Source organism: Procambarus clarkii, chromosome 8 (genome assembly GCF_040958095.1).
Source record: "Procambarus clarkii isolate CNS0578487 chromosome 8, FALCON_Pclarkii_2.0, whole genome shotgun sequence".
Taxonomy (NCBI): domain Eukaryota; kingdom Metazoa; phylum Arthropoda; class Malacostraca; order Decapoda; family Cambaridae; genus Procambarus; species Procambarus clarkii.
Window position 1 is genome coordinate 6,564,390 of NC_091157.1, and position 15,005 is coordinate 6,579,394.

At 44.1% G+C, this 15,005-nt stretch overlaps 1 protein-coding gene across 1 annotated transcript; it reads left to right on the forward strand.

Moving 5' to 3' along the window:
• The first annotated feature begins 3,390 nt into the window (after nucleotides 1–3,390).
• LOC138359493 (calphotin-like) lies at nucleotides 3,391–4,248 on the forward strand. The gene has a single exon (XM_069318796.1). The coding sequence runs from the start codon at nucleotides 3,391–3,393 to the stop codon at nucleotides 4,246–4,248; it is 858 nt and encodes a 285-aa protein (XP_069174897.1).
• Nucleotides 4,249–15,005: the final 10,757 nt, after the last annotated feature.

Sequence of the window (15,005 nt, forward strand, 5' to 3'; positions counted from 1 at the left end):
GGGGAGGGAGGGGGGTGTGATGTACGAAACCCTGAAAACAATGACTTACACAGGTGATTTTCTAAATTTATATGAATAACTAAGGCTTACATAGACGATTTTGTAAGTTGAAAACATGTAAAATATGTCCGTAGAGTTCTCCTGGAAGCCCTAAAGTGCTACACACGTTATTTGAATTTCTCCCATAAGGCTTTAACAAACTTCTAAGTCTCGGAAATTATTTTTCTCATAAGAAATCCTTACTTCTAAAATCTGCGACTGACAAAATTTACCTGAAAACCCCCAAGCGCTATACACGATTTTCTAAATTTACCTGAAACCCTTGGGGCGCACAGGGGATATTCTAAATTTACCTGAAACCCTTGGGGCGCACAGGTACCTTTTTTCCCTTTGGACCTGAAACCCTTGGGGCGCACAGGTACCTTTTTTCCCTTTGGACCTGAAACCCTTGGGGCGCACAGGCACTTTTTTTCCCTTTGGACCTGAAACCCTTGGGGCGCACAGGGGATATTCTAAATTTACCTGAAACCCTTGGGGCGCACAGGGGATATTCTAAATTTACCTGAAACCCTTGGGGCGCACAGGTACCTTTTTTCTCCCAGAAAAAAAGGTACCTGTGAGGCGCCTTCCCTACTACTACTAGCTATATCTATAAATCCAACAGTATGTTTGTAACTCTGCATCTATGTATGTACTTTACCTGAATAAAATATTATTATTATTATTATTATTATATAGACGAGGGTAGAAATAGCCTAAGCTACTCTATCCTTTTGAAATGTACTTTTTTTTGTCAATAAACGTACTTGAAAATGAACCCATGACACAACAGGCTGTCCTCAATACGCAGAAAATGTTGACAATTTCTCTCACATTAAGTAAAGATGTACAAGTACAAGAACAACACACCCCAGAACTCTCTAACTGTTCACCTTTCTCGCTTCACAAAACATTGCTTGATCATAAATATTCAATGCTTCCTCCACTTCCCAGCCCCAAATACAGCAGAGTTACACGATACTTGGTATATATCTTGACACTTAAATCTGGATCATAAACTTCAAATGATGGCCAGAATGCCCAGCGAAGGGCTGTGCAACACGCTTCTCAGCTGTCATCCAAGGCTGTTGCAAGGTAACCAGGGGGGGGGGGGTCGTGGCGCGGTCTCATCCGTCGTTTACTTGGATATTTAACCTGAGGTTAACCTGAGAAGTGCTTGGGATTATGGTCCATTACGGGCTCACCATAGCCCGTGCTACATGGACATTTCGTTCTGAGTAGCTAAATATAAAACCACCCGAATCACAACCCGGGTCCACGGGAGACATCTCCCTTCACGCAGGGTGCAGTCACACCTCCACAGATCAGTATCATCTATTGATACTGGTAATGGCTCAAAAGGGCCACCACTTACGGGCTATTCATGCCCGTGCCACCTTTTGGGTGGCTTAATCTTCATCAATCAATCAATCAATCAACCCGGGTTGTGTGTCGTGTTGTGGGCGTTGACACTAACGGCCACAAATTGATGGTGCTAACACCTCAACCATGCAAGGTATAGCTTGTTATTCTCTGATAGTTGGTTCCTCTTATGTTATTTGCTAACTTGTTCAGTACAACTCCAACCGATTCCTCCTGGGGCTTCGATTCCCTGACAGGGCGAGAGGGTCGGGAAATTTCCTTACACCTGAGGCCCTCTTCGCCTACCAGAAAGCATGTACTAGGGAACTGCTCGACTACTTAGGCTCAGAGGACCTCAATGAGCCTACGAAGCCTCATGACCCCGACAAAGGTAAACACAAGATCACGACAAATTTTCTAAGAAAATATTAAATACAAAAAATAAAAATGTGGAATCTTGGACCAAATTAAGTCCATCAAGACTGGAAGATTGGATCACTTCTGCTGGAATGGGAGCTTGTAAGTTCCAGCTGCTGGGGACAGGATGCGTGTACTGTGGCTTATCGAGTTGTTGTTTTAGATTCAGCTTAAAACAAAAGTTCCAAAGTAGCACGGGCTATGGTGAGCCCGTAGTGGACTTACCTGGCACAGGAGCGAGGCTGTAACTGTGTGTGTTCCTTATCGAGGTCCCCCACCTTATCGAGGTCCCAGAGCAGTTATCTAGCTCCCGGGTGTCTGTTTTACTCCTTGGTGACCAGCGGCATCAGGTGAAAAGAAACATGCCCCGCCATTTTTAGTTACCCGGGAATTGAACCTTGGCCTCTCGAGTGTGAGCCGAGGATGTGGACCACTGGGCTACAGGAACACATCAACACATTACAAGGCCAATTAGACTTTAGTTTAACTATCGACTAACTAGCATAACTTTGGTAGTTAGTAAACACGTGTACACAATTATTCAAGATCAAATAGTTCTCGAGACCTAATTGTACAACACTTATGCAGGCGATGAGTCACAATAACGGGGCTAAAGTATGTTGACCAGACCACACACTAGAAGGTGAAGGGACGACGACGTTTCGGTCCGTCCTGGACCATTCTCACGTCAATTGGGAATGGTCCGACTTGAGAATGGTCCAGGACGGGACCGAAACGTCGTCGTCCCTTCACCTTCTAGTGTGTGGTCTGGACATCAATGTACAACACTTAGATCGTCTACGTAAATTTAAAGATGCACAACATTCCAGAATAGTTTTAAGAGGCATCGCTCATGTTCAACAAATCACACCCATCTGAAGTGGTGTTTTTATTGTATATACAAAATTCAAAATGAAAGATGTATCTAAATTTCAAAATGCATCTGACAAAAAAAAATCACCAAATACTTCTTTAAAAAAAATACACGTGTATGATAGACGGCTGTGTATGAAGATGGTACCATCGATTGATTGATTGATGAAGATTAAGCCACCCAAAAGGTGGCACGGGCATGAATAGCCCGTATGTGGTGGCCCTTTTGAGCCATTACCAGTATCAATAGATGATACTGGAGATCTGTGGAGGTGCGACTGCACCCTGCGTGACGGGAGATGTCTCCTGTGATGGTACCATCCTGTGAGACGGGGATTTGTAGTGATTAATTGATAAAGATTAAGCCACCCAAGAGGCGGCACGGGCATGAATAGCCCGTGAAGGAATTTTTAGCATCACATAGCCAGCTTTTAAAGCCAACTAGGTAACCCTTCGCGCACGGGAGACATCTCCCGTCACGCAGGGTGCATTCGCACCTCCACAGATCTCCAGTATCATCTCTTGATACTGATAAATGGCTCAAAAGGGCCACCACTTACGGGCTATTCATGCCCGTGCCACCTTTTGGGTGGCTTAATCTTCATCAATCAATCATCACCCTTCGCGTAGTCCGGGGTAAGTACGCTAATAAAGAAGGAAAATACACACAAGTAAAAATTGTATTCTCGATTTATATAGATGGCACAGAAAATGGGCTGTGGTGTTCCATACTTGCCATCCAGACAGAGTTGCTCAGTTGCAACACTACCAGAACGACATCCTGCAATTGCAACACTACCAGAACGACATCTAGTAGTTGCAACACTACCAGAACGACATCCAGCAGTTGCAACTCTACCAGAACGACATCCAGCAGTTGCAACACTACCAGAACGACATCCAGTAGTTGCAACACTACCAGAACGACATCCAGCAGTTGCAACACTACCAGAACGACATCCTGCAATTGCAACACTACCAGAACGACATCCAGCAGTTGCAACACTACCAGAACGACATCCTGCAATTGCAACACTACCAGAACGACATCCAGTAGTTGCAACACTATCAGAACGACATCCAGCAGTTGCAACACTACCAGAACGACATCCAGCAGTTGCAACTCTACCAGAACGACATCCTGCAATTGCAACACTACCAGAACGACATCCAGCAGTTGCAACACTACCAGAACGACATCCTGCAATTGCAACACTACCAGAACGACATCCAGCAGTTGCAACACTACCAGAACGACATCCTGCAATTGCAACACTACCAGAACGACATCCAGCAGTTGCAACACTACCAGAACGACATCCAGCAGTTGCAACACTACCAGAACGACATCCTGCAATTGCAACACTACCAGAACGACATCCAGCAGTTGCAACACTACCAGAACGACATCCAGCAGTTGCAACACTACCAGAACGACATCCAGCAGTTGCAACTCTACCAGAACGACATCCTGCAATTGCAACACTACCAGAACGACATCCAGCAGTTGCAACACTACCAGAACGACATAGACTAAATTATTACACACCGACTTAAAATCTCCTTAATTAATAGGTCTTAAATAATTAAAAACACTAATTTACTATTGGATGAAAAGGAAAGAGGGAAAGAGATACTGAAAGCAAAATAATTCAATAGATACATGTGAATGACATATTTAGTGATAGACAGCCTAGCAAGTGCGCTGCTAGGCTGTGGAAAAACAACCCGTTCTCGCACTTGCTTTCGGTCAATATTGGCTTATTTAATAAGTGCATATGTGACATACTAATTGATTGTAAATATTTTAGTTTACCTTGAAAAGCTTCATAGAAAACACCGACCTCACCTAACCTTCTTAGTATGTTAAGATAAGCATCTTATTGCTTCATATTTACAATTATTACTTAACTATCAACGGTATAGGTTAAGTAATAATTGTAATTAAGAAGCAATAAGATGCTTATCTTAACATACTAAGAAGGTTAGGTGAGGGCGGTGTTTTCTATGAAGCTTTTCAAGGTAAACTAAAATATTCACAATCAATTAGTATGTCACATATGCACTTATTAAATAAGCCAATATTGACTGAAAGCAAGTGCGAGAACGGGTTGAGAAAACACCGCCCTCACCTAACCTTCTTAGTATGTTAAGATAAGCATCTTATTGCTTCTTAATTACAATTATTACTTAACCTATACCGTTGATAGTTAAGTAATAATTGTAAATATGAAGCAATAAGATGCTTATCTTAACATACTAAGAAGGTTAGGTGAGGTCGGTGTTTTCTATGAAGCTTTTCAAGGTAAACTAAAATATTTACAATCAATTAGTATGTCACATATGCACTTATTAAATAAGCCAATATTGACCGAAAGCAAGTGCGAGAACGGGTTGGTTTTCTGTGAAGCTTTTCAAGGTAAACTAAAATATTCACAATCAATTAGTATGTCACATATGCACTTATTAAATAAGCCAATATTGACTGTAAGCAAGTGCGAGAACGGGTTGGGAAAAATAGCAAGCAGCAAAGCTAAATAGCGAGCAGCAAAGCTAAATAGCGAGCAGCAAAGCTAAATAGCAAGCAGCAAAGCTAAATAGCGAGCAGCAAAGCTAAATAGCGAGCAGCAAAGCTAAATAGCAAGCAGCAAAGCTAAATAGCAAGCAGCAAAGCTAAATAGCGAGCAGCAAAGCTAAATAGCGAGCAGCAAAGCTAAATAGCGAGCAGCAAAGCTAAATAGCAAGCAGCAAAGCTTCAATAAGCTTTTACGGCTTGGCAATTTTCGAGAATATATGATTAACAATCACGTTTACCAAGGAGAATGGGTTTTTCTCTTCTTGTCTTTTGTTCATATTTTGCCGCAAGTGAGCCTATTATAAAAGGATATTTATCGATTCGTTGATGTTTCGGATGAACCAAATATTGTGACAGCGAGCTAGTTTTTACCCCACAATTACACTTTAGGATCGTGTGGCCGTCAGCGCCACAATATAACACGAACAATTCCCGATAATTTACAACTCACAAACGTCAGCCACAAACCACAAAGACGAAGCTGACACTTATGTATATCATATATAATATCCTGCTTAAAAAACGGTTTCTTTTCAATTTTTAAAGAATAAAAGGCGATTTTAAAAATATTTAGAAATTGACTAAGGCCAATTCTGAATTAGACATATGTATTGAAGCGAGAGTATGAGCAACTACTGTATAGTCAGGATGGTTTAGCAGTTTCTTATTATTATCTTATCAGAAACAATCCTTTTGCAATTATAGGCATGAAATATGACTCCCAAAATACTTGTTGTTTAATCGTACAGTTAACATTTGCAACAGGTTATGGACCTGTTGCAAATGTTACAGACTGACGTCACCCATGTATTTCCGGGTAATACCCGGTACAGTTTAACTGTATTGCGTAAGTACTTGCAGAAATCGCAGATATTTCCTGTTTTCTATTATATGTTTGTGATTTGAATTACAGCCAAGAAATAACTCCCCCTGCTTTGTACTCACCTAGTTGTGTTTGCGGGGGTTGAGCACTGGCTCTGTGGTCCCGCCTCTCATCTATCAATTGGTATACAGATTCCTGAGCCTACTGGGCTCTATCACATCTACATTTGAAACCTGTGTATGGAGTCAGCCTCCACCACATCACTGCCTAATACATTCCACCTGTTAACTACAGATGGTGGACTACCATCTGTGTCTTGGGGCAACCACACAAGCACTACGACTACCACCCATTTCCGGGGATTACTATCTGTGCCTGGGGGATTACCATCTATGCCTGGAGATTACTACATATGCCTGGGGATTACCATCTATGCCTGGAGATTACTACATATGCCTGGGGATTACTACCTATGCCTGGGGATTACCACCTATCCCTGGGGATTACCACCTATGCCTAGGGATTACCACCTATGCCTCGGGATTACCACCTATGCCTGGGGATTACCACCTATCCCTGGGGATTACCACCTATGCCTAGGGATTATCACCTATGCCTGGGGATTACCACCTATGCCTGGGAATTACCACCTATGCCTGGAGATTATCATCTATGCTTGGGGATTACCACCTATGCCTGGGGATTACCACATATGCCTGGGGATTACCACTTATGCCTGGGGATTACCACCTATGCCTGGAGATTACCACCTATGCCTAGGGATTACCACCTATGCCTGGGGATTACCACCTATGCCTGGGGATTACCATCTATGCTTGGGATTACCACCTATGTTTGGGGACTACCACCTACGCCTGGGGATTACCACATATGCCTGGGGATTACCACTTATGCCTGGGGATTACCACCTATGCCTCGGGATTACCACCTATGCCTGGGGATTACCACCTATCCCTGGGGATTACCACCTATGCCTAGGGATTACCACCTATGCCTGGGGATTACCACCTATGCCTGGGAATTACCACCTATGCCTGGGGATTATCATCTATGCTTGGGGATTACCACCTATGCCTGGGGATTACCACATATGCCTGGGGATTACCACTTATGCCTGGGGATTACCACCTATGCCTGGAGATTACCACCTATTCCTAGGGATTACCACCTATGCCTGGGGATTACCACATATGCCTGGGGATTACCACCTATGCCTGGGGATTACCAACTATGCCTGGGGATTACCACATATGCCTGGGGATTACCATCTATGCCTGGGGATTACCACCTATGCCTGGGGATTACCACATATGCCTGGGGATTACCACCTATGCCTGGGGATTACCACCTATGCCTCGGGATTACCACCTATGCCTCAGGATTACCACCTATGCCTAGGATTACCACCTATGCCTAGGGATTACCACCTATGCCTAGGGATTACCACCTATGCCTGGGGATTACAATCTATGCCTGGGATTACCACCTATGCCTGGGGATTACCACCTATGCCTGGGATTACCACATATGCCTGGGGATTACCACATATGCCTGGGGATTACCACCTATGCCTGGGGATTACCACCTATGCCTGGGGATTACCACCTATGCCTGGGGATTACCACCTATGCCTGGGGATTACCATCTATGCCTGGGGATTACCATCTATGCCTGGGGATTACCATCTATGCCTGGGGATTACCATCTCTCACTCATGTTTACCTTCTTTTGTTATATTGACACACTTATGCAGCTAGGCTGTGTTTACTCTGCTGCCTGAGTGAAAGTCACTCAAGAGACACTCACACTGTCACTCTTGGCACTCTTGGAGACGGAGTTACTCTTTCTCGCATTAATTTGAAGTATATTATCATAATTATCAATTTCCTGTAGGAAATGTATATGTTTATCTCTCAGAATGTTTGGTAATATGTTTATTGTTTGTGATGTGTGTCTATGTATGTATTAACACGATGTACTGAACGGGGTGAGAATAGCTTGAGCTACCTCATCCCTTTGTGTGTATTTTACCTCAATAAACTTATTTCAATTTCAATTTCCTGTCATCCATATGGTGGCCGGGAACTACCGGGGGGCTTAGTGTCCCCGCGGCCCGGTCCTCGACCAGGCCTCCACACCCAGGAAGCAGCCCGTGACAGCTGACTAACTCCCAGGTACCTATTTATTGCTAGGTAACAGGGGCATCAGGGGGGAAAGAAACTCTGCCCATTGTTTCTCGCCGGCGCCCGGGATCAAACCCGGGACCACAGGATTACGCGTCCAGTGTTCTGTCCGCTCAGCCGTTGTTGTTTTAGATTCAGCTACTCGGAACATAAATTCCAAGTAGCACGGGCTATGGTGAGCCCGTAGTCCACTCAGCCACCGGCTCCCCCTTATCTACCGGACTTCTCCTACCTGACTTCACCTGATCTCACAGGACATCACTTGGACTTACACTACACGAGAACACCGCCACCACCTGGGAAGCCAAACACCTGGAGAACAAACACCTGGAGAACAAACACCTGGAGAACAAACACCTGGAGAACAAACACCTGGAGAACAAACACCTGGAGAACAAACACCTGGAGAACAAACACTTGGAGAACAAACACCTGGAGAACAAACACCTGGAGAACAAACACCTGGAGAACAAACACCTGGAGAACAAACACCTGGAGAACAAACACCTGGAGAACAAAACATCTGCACGGAAACAAAAATGGCTGACGATTTGCTTCCCATGGAAACCGGTCCAGAATCCTAGCTGCCCCCACATCGTTAAAAAAGTAAAAGTTACTGTATATTAAATAAAATACGCCCCATCACTTGTTGACAGGCAGCAAACCTGTTTGTGGATGTATATACCTGTTGTTTACCCACACATGGCCGGCAGGCGGGTGTGTAACACACTGTTGACCATTGTCTGTTGCCTATGAAAAGGCGTAACAGCGAAACGTTGAATGAATTAACGTCTCCCAGCACCGCTCCTGTGCCAGGTAAGTCCACTACGGGCTCACCATAGCCCGTGCTACTTGCCCCGCTCCTGTGCCAGGTAAGTCCACTACGGGCTCACCATAGCCCGTGCTACTTGCCCCGCTCCTGTGCCAGGTAAGTCCACTACGGGCTCACCATAGCCCGTGCTACTTGCACCGCTCCTGTGCCAGGTAAGTCCACTACGGGCTCACCATAGCCTGTGCTACTTGCCCCGCTCCTGTGCCAGGTAAGTCCACTACGGGCTCACCATAGCCCATGCTACTTGCCCCACTCCTGTGTCAGGTAAGCTACGAGCTCACCATAGCCCGTGCTACTTGGAACTTGTTCCGAGTAGCTGAATCTATAACAACATTAACATCTCACTCTCACTACCTTTTTCCGAATTTGCCAATATCATGACAATCCATTGCACACAGTTCACAGATGAATAATGTTGAAACTGCAGAATACAAGAGATATAAAAGACCTAATACTAAAAATGGAGGAAAGGGTTTCATTTGTTGAGAAGAAACATTGCGATTAGTGATAGTGGGTGAAGCAATCCGCAGGGAACGCTCGTTACTAAAGAGCAGGAAGCTCAGTACAGGTCCCAGTAGTTACTGACTCACTGAAAGCTGCTTGTTTCTGCTGTATTACTCACTGAAAGCTGCTTGTTTCAGCTGCCCTACTCACTGAAAGCTGCTTGTTTCAGCTGCCCTACTCACTGAAGCTGCTTGTTTCTGCTGTACTACTCACTGAAAGCTGCTTGTTTCAGCTGTACTACTCACTGAAAGCTGCTTTTTTCTGCTGTACTACTCACTGAAAGCTGCTTGTTTCAGCTGTACCACTCACTGAAAGCTGCTTGTTTCAGCTGTACTATTCACTGAAAGCTGCTTGTTTCAGCTGTACTACTCACTGAAAGCTGCTTGCTTCAGCTGTACTACTCACTCGACTGGCTTGTTACGCGACTGTATTTATCAGAAATGGATTTGGCGTTAAAATAATAATAACCTGTTTATACGGAGGGTTTTCACTGATCATTCTCATCCTCTAACACCCACCGACAACAGCTGGTTCCTGAACAATATTATGCGAGTTAGATGAGAAAGACGAGACATGTTGTTGCTGTTTAAGATTCGCTACTCGGAAAAAAAGTTCCAAGTAGCACGGGCTATGGTGAGCCCGTAAACTGCCTTAATGAGACATGGTACTCGAGTACACTATAGAGAGTAATGCATTCCCACGCGCAGGAAAGTCTTGAAATACCTGTCTCAACATTCACAATTTAAACCCCATCACAGTTTTATATTTGTTTTAATTATCGAGTAATCTTTTTCGAATTTTTCTAGTCTTATCCCAATGCTCTCTCAGCTGACTACAGCAACTCACTTATATAAAACCAGTTGTAAAATTTTCAAATTTAAATGTATTTTTTTTAAAGCGCAGTAAAATGTATATTTAATGGCTTGAACATAACTTGGCGAACAGTCCACGATTCTTCCTGAAGTTGCAATGATTATATTAACATTGCAAGGATCTCAGATATCCTCCCTTCACATAACAAAAATAACTTCAAAACGTTATTTATTTCCATTAGGCAATTAATGTTTTATATCATATGTTTAGCAATTAAACTTGTGTTAAGAGACGAGGCAGTTAATGTTACGTCTTCCTGCTTGTTCTTGCTGCACTGTTCATCTCCTTACCGTTATCGTATTTAATGCACTGTGTATTATTTTGTATTCCTGGGTAGCAAGTATACTTTAACAATTGCTTATGCCTTCAAAGTGTAGAAAATTAACATTATTTCCCTCAAATAGTCATAATGTGTTATTTTAATATAACACATTATGTAATTTTAATATATAAGTTCAAGTTCATTTATTGAGAAAAGAAAAAATACATCTCATAGGGATAGAGTAGCTTAGGCTATTTCTACCCCTTTAAATATATAATTATAATATAAAACAACAGTTTTATTATATTCCCCACTCGAACTTTGCTCTCATAACGGTCGGGGATTGAACGCCGACCTGCATGAAGCAAGACCGTCGCTCTACCGTCCCGCCCAAGTGGTTGGGTTACCATAACCAACAGTGGCATTATGAAACATTATCCAGAACATTCCAGATACAGTGCTGAGCAAACGTGGAGTAACTTCTAGAACTTTTCAGTAATACAATATTATAAATATAGAGAGTTTGAACCTACCAGTTCAGTTTCGTCCCAGCCGCCGAAGTGGATACATATCTGCGCTTTTCAGACTCCAAAATGCTGGCATTCCTGATGGGTCTCAAGGTGGGTTTTACCACTGTTCCCCTGCTGTTCTTGCCTGTGGGACTACAGGAACATCAAGGCGCACTACCACAGGTGGAACTGGCCAGAGTGGACTCAGTTCTCTGTTGAGAACACCGTCAAGTGGAAGCCCCTGAGGGGCTTCATCATAGATAGACGATGATTTGATATCATCAAATACTATAAGACAAAGAAGACTACCGACCTCCTCATTAAAAACACCCCGAAGCCGATGGAGAACCCTGTACAGCGGTCAAACGTGGTACACATGTACACCTGCCTCCACGAAGGATGTACATAGTACATCCAATCTAAGTACATGGGTACGACGTCGACCAAACTGACGAGGCGTTTGACCTGTCATCTTCAATCAGGTGCTCCCTAAATATCACATGAGACAAGCCCATGACATCACCCTAACAAGAGAAATGTTGAATAAAAACACTTGTATATTAGACAAAACCCAAGATGTAAAAAGATTACAAATTCTTGCAGCCCTTCACATAAAAGTGGAACAACCCGCCATGAACACCCAAACAACGGAACTATTCACTCTACCCACCATGAGAGTGAGAGCAAGACCGGAACGGGAAGATGCCAACAATGTCGTCACTGGCCAAAACGCCATGCCCACTACACCTGACTCGGGCTCACCATAGCCCGTGCTACTTGGAACTTGTTCCGAATAGCTGAATCTATAACAACAACAACATACACCTGACTAATCTTTGTCGATATAGGTTATTGACCTAAGCCTCTTACCCACACGCCGCATCCCTCACATATTTGTATGTAAAAAAAAAACACAATGAAAAAATAAAACGTCCAACAATGTGCAACAAGGCTCGTTCCGGAGCTAAGGGGACTGAGCTGTGAGGAAAGACTGATGAAACCTCTCCATAATGCATGAAATAAGGAATAAGGTAGACATGATAACGACGTACAAGATTCTAAGGGAACTGACCAAGTAGAAAGTGAAGCAATGTTCAAAGTGAGGAACAGTAGAACAAGGGGAGATAACTATAATATGAAGATGGAGATGAGACACAAGGAACTTCTTCATTTTGAGTCGTAACTGCAAAGGATTAGATGAGAAATCTGTAGAGGACAATTCAATACATAGTTTTATATGTAAATATGATGAGAAAAATGACCGCAGAGTGTGACAGAATTGACCTACGGATGGTTGAAAGGCAGGGCTTAACAAGGGGCACCCTCGGCTCATCATAGCCCGTGCTACTTGCCCCGCTCCTGTGCCAGGTAAGTTACCGGCTCACCATAGCCCGTGCTACTTGCCCCGCTCCTGTGCCAGGTAAGTTAGGGCTCACCATAGCCCGTGCTACTTGCCCCGCTCCTGTGCCGGGTAAGTCCACTACGGGCTCACCATAGCCCGTGCTACTTGCCCCGCTCCTGTGCCAGGTAAGTTACGGGCTCACCATAGCCCGTGCTACTTGGAACTTGTTCCGAGTAACTGAATCTATAACAACAACAAAAAGAGGCACCCAACCCTACGTATCTAGATGGTACACACACACACACACACACACACACACACACACACACACACACACACACAGGTGTGTGGGCACTTGCCAGGTATACCACCAATATTCCCGGGAATCACAGGTTATTTTGAGGTTATCTTGAGATGATTTCGGGGTTTAGTGTCCCCGCGGCCCGGTCCTCGACCAGGCCTCCACCCCCAGGAAGCAGCCCATGAAAGCTGACTAACTCCCAGGTACCTATTTACTGCTAGGTAACAGGGCATCACGGTGAAAGAAACTCTGCCCATTGTTTCTCGCCGGCGCCAGGGATTGAACCCGGGACCACAGGATCACGCGCCCAGTGTTCTGACCGCTCAGCCACCGGCTCCCTAGGTACGTAGAGAAGCAGCATAAACCACACCACCACCACCACCACCACCACCACCCAAGGATAGTGGTACTAACAACACCGCCAATTTCACTTGTGAAACTTGCGGTCACCAGACAATTAAACTGAGACAGTTAAGGACGCCTGTCATATTTCACCCGTCTTTATTATTATTATTATTATTTTTATTATTATTATTATTATTATTATTATTATTATTATTATTAATACTATTGTTGCTATTTTTGTTTTTATTGTTATTATTATTTGTATTATTAATACGATTATAATTTTTTATGGGTGTTCTCAAGAATGAAGACTCGAACGTCAACTTTAGATACAAATTTTCCTTTTAAATGAACGTAGAATACAGCTTTGTTCTTCCGGGAGAGAGAGAGAGAGAGGGAGAGAGAGAGAGAGAGGGAGAGAGAGAGAGAGAGAGAGAGAGAGAGAGAGAGAGAGAGAGAGAGAGAGAGAGAGAGAGAGAGAGAGAGAGAGAGAGAGGGAGAGAGGGTGGGAGGGAGGGAGAGAGAGAGAGAGAGAGAGAGAGAGAGAGAGAGAGAGAGAGAGAGAGAGAGAGAGAGAGAGAGAGAGAGAGAGAGAGAGAGAGAGAGAGAGGGAGAGAGGGAGGGAGGGAGGGAGAGAGAGAGAGAGAGAGAGAGAGAGAGAGAGAGAGAGAGAGAGAGAGAGAGAGAGAGAGAGAGAGAGAGAGAGAGAGAGAGAGAGAGAGAGAGAGGGAGGGAGGGAGGGAGGGAGGGAGGGAGGGAGGGAGAGAGAGAGAGAGAGAGAGAGAGAGAGAGAGAGAGAGAGAGAGAGAGAGAGAGAGAGAGAGAGAGAGAGAGAGAGAGAGAGAGAGAGAGAGAGAGAGAGTGGAGTAACTGGACCAACTTACCACCAGGACACAGGACGCGACTGAACAGTAATGACTGGCCGCTGAACGAGTTCCTTCTTCTAAATCAAAATCAATGTTTTAACGGCAGTTGTGGCTGACGCAGAGACGGAGCGGATGTTGGGTCTGAGAGTGACGAATTACACACGTGAGTGCATGGGAAGAGTTGGTGCAGCGAGTGGAGAACAGCCGCGTCTGCACTCTGCACGACCGCCTGCTACCTGCACCCGGATTTGCACAACGCTGCAAGGTGAGTGAAGATTTGCAAGCGTTACTGTGCACTCTGTGGTCTATCTTTCCCGGCACTCTGCAACATAAGCGAGCAGGCACCGCTCCTGTGCCAGGTAAGTTCACTACGGGCTCACCATAGCCCGTGCTACTTGGAACTTGTTCCGAGTAGCTGAATCTTTAACAACAACAACAACATGCATCATAAGGCAACAGCCCCTTTTGTTCCTTTTCAGTACTTACCAAGGATTATCCTGACTTTAAAATTACCCAGTATGTGTTGATACAGTTGTGCACACTAGCTATACTATCACCCTCGCTAGGGGTGATATAACACCCTAGCTATACCCCTCGTGTTATATCTTATTCATCTGTATACTTCCATAATACATTTTTACACATCTGTATACTTCTATAATTTATGCCATTATGCTACGCCTTTCTCGATGATATAAATGAAGCATTTTTTCCCCTCTGTTCATTTGGGAGCTTTGTGACGTTTCAGATTTTGATGTATTTATAAAATTTTTACATAATTTATAACATAAATGAAGCTTATCAAGGGCAAGATAAACCTTTAAAAAATGTAAATTTTCTGATGTGTAAACACAGGCAGTTGTCAAAAATTAGTATCC

What these genes read in the sequence shown, in the direction of transcription:
- LOC138359493 (XM_069318796.1), top strand. Translation starts at nt 3,391, where the DNA reads ATGGCACAGAAAATGGGCTGTGGTGTTCCATACTTGCCATCCAGACAG.